We start from the raw sequence: 7,392 nt of genomic DNA, 5'->3' as shown, positions 1-7,392 counted from the left end.
GAATACCCATGAACTATGATGACACAGGTAACTCAAAAATGTCATTTAGAATGTTCTGAGGAAAATAAGAACTGAATTTCTACTTTGATTTCCAGGTCCAATAAAAGTTGTACCACTCGGGATAACAAACAATTCAATATTGGAAAGCAGAGGAGGAGAGCCAGGTCTAGTGATTGGAAGGTCTAAGCTGAGAAGTCAAACAAGTGGCAGAAATCCTAAATGGGTATATGTGAGGTAACAAGTATACTATAGGGATTAAAGTTAGCAAGAATCAGGATAGTGAGGTAAACAAAAAGAGGATTCCATTTGAAAGGTGTGGCTAAATAGGAGGTTCAGCATTTAAGATAAAAGAAGTGTGCTTACTTCCAGGGATCTTGAAACTTCTTCTATTCTGAAGCTCCCCTTTCATATCTGAGAAGAAAATGTGCAAAACCCTATGTGGAACACTGCTCCTACTGGCCATCTTTGTCCTGTTTCTGAACTTCAGCCATGCAACTGCAAAAACTATCATGGGAGGTAGGGAAAATTCTAAAGGAAACTTCATTGAAAAAAACAAACTGAATGATGTATATGATGTCTTCGAATTTCTTTACAACAAGTACAATGATGACACATATCTCAGCAACATAAAAAATCAGTCATTCACCATGCACATATGGGTAAGTACTTCTCCCAGGGTGAGAGACAATGTTGATTTGTCCATGTGTAGCATTATCTTTTTTTAGTCTATTACTACAATCTTTTCTGTAACCATGCTTGCATATCTCCAATACACAATATTCATTTTCTGAAAGAGATGGCTCAAGGAAGGTCTTATCACACTACAAATAGAATGATGCATTCTTAGTACTGAAATGAGTCCTCAGAATTTCATTATTTCTACCTGATTTCAAAGAACTCCTAAGAGATAGTATCCACACACATACCAGAAATTCTTCAAAATAAAATGTACTAGTATATAGTGGGAGTTCTACATCTTATTCTGTTTAAATTTGCCTATAATAAATAGGAACCAATATGTTTCTATTTCACAGTTAGCATAAGGTGTCCTCTAATTTCTCTAAATGAAATTGAATACCAGATGCCAATGTACACTGTTTAATGAAGGACCATACAATAGGACAAACAGACACACAAACATTTATTATTGAAAAAGGAATTTTTTCATACTCTTTCAAGTATTTCAGTTGTGTGTGTGTGTGTGTGTGTGTGTGTGTACATGTGTATTGTTTGGAGCCAGTATGTCAGTGTATATATGGAGGTCTAGATGCCTTTGGTTACTTAAATATCTTTTTATATTGATAGGAGTACAGGAACAAACTTAGTATTTCAGTTTATTAATTGCATCTTTCCTTACTGCAGTCTCTAGACAGCCTAATTCTAAGTATTATTATGTGAAATGAAGTTTCCCTCATAATACTGATCATCCTTGTTGATCCTGCCTCCCTTCTGTCCAGTGTTACATGTGGCCATGTTTGCTTCATCCTCCTCACTGTCATGTAGTGCAAGGGGCCTTTGGTATGTGTGTTTATGTCAGTATGTTTTTCTGAATCTCTTGATAGTAACAATTTGTGTACTTCAGCAAACAATGGAACTTTCTATATGGTAAATATTCCTTTCAGGAAAATGAAGAGTCATTGTACTTGCTCTGATAATATCGTACATATTTCCTTCTTGTAGATGACCATTGACATCGACACCCAGGGCAGACTATGGCTCCCACATTCTCTGTTCAGCTGTGCTTTACGTACAGAACCTGAGGAAGTTTTCTAATATAGATGTTGAGTGAGATTCCATTCCACAGTGGAAAATGGCCATTTATTCTAGGCTAGATGCAGATGCTGTTAACTCAAAAAAATTGATTGACAATGGCAAGACACAAAAAGACGATACCACTCACTGATGCTGTAGACTTCTTAGATGTTAAATGTGCTACATGAGAACCTACAGAAAAAGAATTTAATGGGATATTTCAAAACGTGCATGTGTGTCCTTTATAACAATTCACCATGCAGAATGATCCAAGTTTCAAATTGTATGGAGACCTCTAAAGGACAGGTAAAGTCATCTGAGCAATTCCCAGCATGGAATTTGTAGACTTGTATTATCAAATTAACCTGGAGATTATACATCTTTTTCATAGTGACCTTGGAATGATCCTGGAACAGCACTTAGGAACTAGAGTCCTAATTTTGCAAAAAAAAAAAAATACATTAGTACTACATCCCACACACCTAGTAACCAACTGTGAGGTATGACCACCTTGTACGCTACATCATTCAGCAATGTAGAGTCAACCCCTGCAACATACTACTGTCAGTAGATTTGTTAGTCAAGGCACAAATGCACCACTTTCCAAAACCTGAGTAAATGTTACAATAATAAAATTACAAAAAAAGAAAATGTGCAATCCAAACACATAACAACGATACCTATTGTTCCGTGTGTACCTGAGTCGGAATGTAGACACAGGATAAGCATCACTACAGGGACGATGGTCCTTACTCATGGTTTCAAAGGACAAAGTCGGGGTTTGGGGATTTAGCTCAGTGGTAGAGTGCTTGCCTAGGAAGCACAAGGCCCTGGGTTCGGTCCCCAGCTCCGAAAAAAAAGAACCAAAAAAAGAAAAAAACAAAAAAAAAAAAAAGAAATCAAAGGACAAAGTCTATTATTTTAGCTTGGTTTCTTCCAGGAAATTTACCTGAGATTCCCTCTGCAATGAATATGTTAGTGCCTATTTGTTAACTGCACAAGCAAGTGACTAAAATGCCTTGAGATATGTTAGCATCAACGGTCAAATTTAGCATTGAGACACTCACAGGTCCTATTTATTTGTCCTGAAATTTCCCCTTGTATGAAGCATTCCAAATTCTCCTGTCCACTGAAGGAACTATAGGTAGAAAAACAAATGAAAGGGATGTTCTGTGTTAATTGTAGGTACTAATGGTGATCATTAGGTGATCAAACCAGCCTGAAACCTTATTAGAAGTGCAAAGTGTGACTACCTCTTATCCTGAAATCAATAGGATCATTCACTTCATGCTGCATTCTAAAGCCTTCCCTTCTTCTCAGGGCAGAACATGTACTGGCAATGGTTCTTACCTGTCCTTATGGTTTCTATTCCAGGCTGGTTCTACCTTACTAACAATATTGAAAAATGTTAGTCCCAGACTTCCAACGTTGGTGTCCTGTTTCTTCTATTTCTTAGAGTAAAGATGTACACAGAAAAAGGTCCTGAAAATCATTCTGTTGGAAGTAGTTTGTGTGTGTGTTCAGTTGGCAATCATATTGACATGGATCCAATATAAAAGTGTTAGCTACAAAAGTAAATTAAAGCATACATGTAAATAAAAATACAGAACTACAAAACAATTGTGCTCTTCTCTTCATAGGAAATTGGAGAAATTGAAATGGTTAAAACCACATGTAAAAAGACAGAGTCTGACTTCCACCAATGTCATTTAGAGAGGGAATTCTATACCATAAAGGTGTGTATTTGGTAATGCCTTGTCTCCTGAGAAGTTGGGCAGGGTGGCAGAGGTACTATACTCATGCATTGGTATAGATATATAAATATTTTGAGAAAATGTGTGTATTGGAGGGAAATGTGTAGAAATGTAGTTATTTATGAATGATAGAGCTGGGGATGAATATACATGAACTTGTGTGTTAGAGTAAGGGTATGTGCACAAATCGTAAACTTGAATTTTGAAGTGTTTGCCATTGAACTCTTCATACTGAGCAGAAAACCTTCTGTAAGTTTGTGTTCCTCTCTGGACTAGAGGACCCTTTTCAAGGACACTACCTTTGGAGTGATAATTAACCTGAGCTTCAGCAGCTTTCCATGTGGCCATGAAAGATAAGAGCCCCAAACAGGACAAAGGTATCCAGTGCTGCCCCTTAAATTTTTCCATATCTATAGAGTTGTTTCTGGCAACACTATAACTCACAGATATAATCCTTTCCTTCCTAATTCCACTAAATGGATTTTATTCTTCTCTTTTGCCTATTTCCTTCTTCTTTAACAGCACAAGACAACTCATAAAAGATGCTCATAAATCAAACAACCAGTAGGGTGGGCATCAATTTCTATAAAGATGAGTTTTATTGTTGTGTGAGGAATAATACATGCAGCTAAAGAATACCGAAATAAATGATAAAAAATTAATTTTTCAATTACAGAGAGCTACTACAAAGAGAAACTTACCAATGAGAAGTGATACAATTAATCCTGTTCCTTTTCTAAAGCGGATTTCTAAAGTAACAATGTACTATATATGGTTGCCTGGAAGAGTCAGATGCAGGAAGTTCCGATCTAATCTGGGCAAATGTCCCTTCCAAGAACAAACAGAAGAACTGAAGGTATGAACACTAAGTGTTCTTTCTTGTTGAAAGAACCCTGTGAAAATTAGGACTGATGTATAATATCTGAGAAGGGTTTTTGTGCTAGTGTTTTATGCTTGTGGCAAGGTAATATAAACGAAGTGCACAGGAAAAGATCATGTGCAAATATTTATAGAGAAAAAGTGGAGATTATCATTAAATAAAATAGATACACTTGTTGAGTGCATCAATTCCTCAAAAGTAACACTGTGCACAGATGAGGAGGAAAAGTCCATAACAATTATTATTCTCCATTTGCTGGGAAATTTACTACCAAGGGTATGATTGAATTTTTGCTCATTGACAGAATAAAGTGTTGTGGAGATGGTTGATTGTCAGAGATGAGTATCTTACTCCCAACCTCACCCTCATTTGCAGGGTGCACTTGTAAAGGTCCCACACAGTCATTCAGGTACTGAGGTATAGTGGTTATAAGCAGACCAAAGGTTCATGACCTCTGGCCTTTAACTATCTCTTACAGTTCTGGTTCCAGAAGCTAATGGTTTCTGACTTTTGATTCCTGCTGTTAGGAGAGTATTGGGAAAAGAAATTTAGTTACTTGGGTGCTTTTAATTGGGGATCTCTTGATAGACAGTTAAGAGCCTAGGAATTCATTAAACTTTTGTGAGCCATAGAAAATGAAAAAGGGTAAAAATAAAGTCATGCATACACAAACACACAAACACACACACACACACACACACACACACACACGAATTTGGCTGATGCCAACCATACAATTCAAAAGTGCACATAGACATACATGTTAATAATAGAAATTATTAAGGATACATATGTATGTACATACATACACACAGACAGATGTACATATATTCTACATAAAAATATAAACATTTTGTGAATAGAAAAGATCCCACTACAACTACATGCTACATTTTATTTTTCTCTCAGCGTTTTTATAGCTTTGTAGACAAAAGGTGTTTAAGAATTTACCTCACAGATTAAATTCCAAAAAAAAAGGAGTTACAGAAGTTGTAGATAGTCAGTTCAAAGTAGTGTTTCACCCTATAAACTCATTATGAGTTTAAAACAACAGTTTCACATGTCCTTGTTAAATTACTGTACACATTGGTAGCATCATCACTGGATATTACCTAGAATTAAAGTCTTTCATTGATCTAAAGTATGTCCCAAATTTCTTTCTCTTCTTACTTCAATTTTTAAAGTTCATTTCATTCATTACAATTTACTCATTATTCTATAAGGAGGTGCATGCTCTATTCTTGATTTTAACTTTATTACATCTTTCTGGGAAAACAACTAAAACCATCTCCTTAAATTTCTTTCTAAAATTATTGAATCAAATCAAGAATTCTATAGTCATTAATTCATCTACACAACACTATTATATAAAAGTATGTCTTCATATTGATTTGAAGAATCTGTGTTCAATATTGTGAGATGATGTCCAGAAATTATTAAGCAGTAATAGTGGCAGGAAAGCAATATCAGAAGTGAGAAGCTATTCTGGAATTGTTCCATGCCTTTCAGAGCACAGCAATCATAGCTACGCAAAATGGTGGGCCATCTCCAGAAAACCTACTTGCTTGCCATCACCTTTCCTACATGGTTGGTCCCGTGCACCTAAAAGATCTGCCATATGTTCATGACTTTCATCCCTCTTGTTGAAATCCTGCTTCTACTGCCAGATGCTGTCTTACACATTGGGTTCCTGTGATAATACATACTGGGGGTGGCAGTGCTTATCTTCTCAAATAGTTGTATCACCTCTTATTTTCACATCAATATTCCCTTCTTTGATTTTTCCATGTGCCATGCTTAATGACTTGTCAATGTCTAGAACTAGATGGGCCCTGATCCTGGGGACTCCTGTGTTGTGTACCAGGATTCAGGATCTCATAAGTTCTGGATTGTGCACATAAAATCTTGTGGACTATAGACAATTGTGGCAATGACCATAGTCTACTGAAGAGTTATGCTGAATATCCAGGGAACTAAGGAACTGGAATGACCAGTGCGTCACTTACATAGTTGCCATTTCCACTTCTCAGGATGATTATATTCCCTTTCATTTTAATACCCATAATGATCTATATTTCTTTCCATTTTTAGAGAGAAATATGTTACTTTCAACTGTATCCTCATTATTATAAGCAAAATGTAAATGCTGTAAGATTCTATTGTTATGCTGAATGAGACTCTGAGCCTGTCTGGGCTGTTACCCACCACTTGCAGACGTTGATTCTACTTCTTAAACTCTAATATGGAATCACCCTTCAGTATGGATGCCAGGAGTCGAAGAGATATGCAGTCCAGTTATGTACACCTGAACAATTGTCTTCCTTTTACTTTTCACACACTTCTTTTAAATGAACCATTGTAAGCCTGCCATGACAAACCTATGCTTTGCTCAATAAAAGTACTGCTAATCCTCTTGAGTTTTTGTCTGAGAACAACTGAAATGTGGGTAGATGGAATCAAATGCAAAGAACCCTCAGGCCCTTATCAACAAGTCTGTGTCAAATATGCTGTGTTCTCTGTGATGATATCCAAGTTTCATAGGCACTTGCAGTTCCTTCTGTATAAATTAAGATTCTGACTTTCTACATAAGAAGATCGAAATATAGTAGGTAATCTTCTATCTCAAGGAAGACATGCACTGTAGTTATAACAGCAAAGTTACAGTTGCATCTAACTGACTCGTGTGGATGATTAACAATCACAATATCACAGCCAGCCCTTTGTTACTATCCTTCTATCTATAGCTCAAGGAATCACAGTGAATCCCTCACAGGGTTGACTTTGTATCAGATCATTTGTTTTAAACCTTTAAAGATAAAAAAATCACCTCTCCTCTGGATAGGAGAATATAAAACTAATGTTCTCTGAAAGAAAATCTCAACAGGTGTATGCACAGAACTAATGTGCTAGATAGTACATAGTACATCCAATACAGTACATATCACACACGTGTTATATATAAATATGCATGCTGATTCTATTTTTTAATTTTAAGAATTATACATT

At 36.2% G+C, this 7,392-nt stretch overlaps 1 protein-coding gene across 1 annotated transcript; it reads left to right on the top strand.

Annotated features, from left to right (window-relative positions):
* Positions 1 to 422: 422 nt before the first annotated feature.
* On the top strand, positions 423 to 6,561 carry LOC116900678 (cystatin-related protein 1-like). The gene is made up of 4 exons (XM_032902382.1): positions 423 to 659; positions 3,393 to 3,488; positions 4,249 to 4,362; positions 6,478 to 6,561. Exons 1-4 carry the CDS (start codon positions 423 to 425, stop codon positions 6,559 to 6,561), a joined length of 531 nt encoding a protein of 176 aa, XP_032758273.1.
* Positions 6,562 to 7,392: the final 831 nt, after the last annotated feature.

The sequence above is a fragment of the Rattus rattus genome, chromosome 5 (genome assembly GCF_011064425.1).
Source record: "Rattus rattus isolate New Zealand chromosome 5, Rrattus_CSIRO_v1, whole genome shotgun sequence".
Classification (NCBI taxonomy): Eukaryota; Metazoa; Chordata; class Mammalia; order Rodentia; family Muridae; genus Rattus; species Rattus rattus.
This window is presented reverse-complemented; position numbering and strand designations above follow the sequence as displayed.

Bases quoted from the DNA above. Each gene is read 5' to 3' on its own strand.
- LOC116900678 (XM_032902382.1), top strand. From the start codon at position 423: ATGTGCAAAACCCTATGTGGAACACTGCTCCTACTGGCCATCTTTGTC. The intron at 660-3,392 runs GTAAGTACTTCT...TTCTCTTCATAG, and splicing joins CATTCACCATGCACATATGG to GAAATTGGAGAAATTGAAAT. The intron at 4,363-6,477 runs GTATGAACACTA...TTCCATTTTTAG, and splicing joins AACAAACAGAAGAACTGAAG to AGAGAAATATGTTACTTTCA.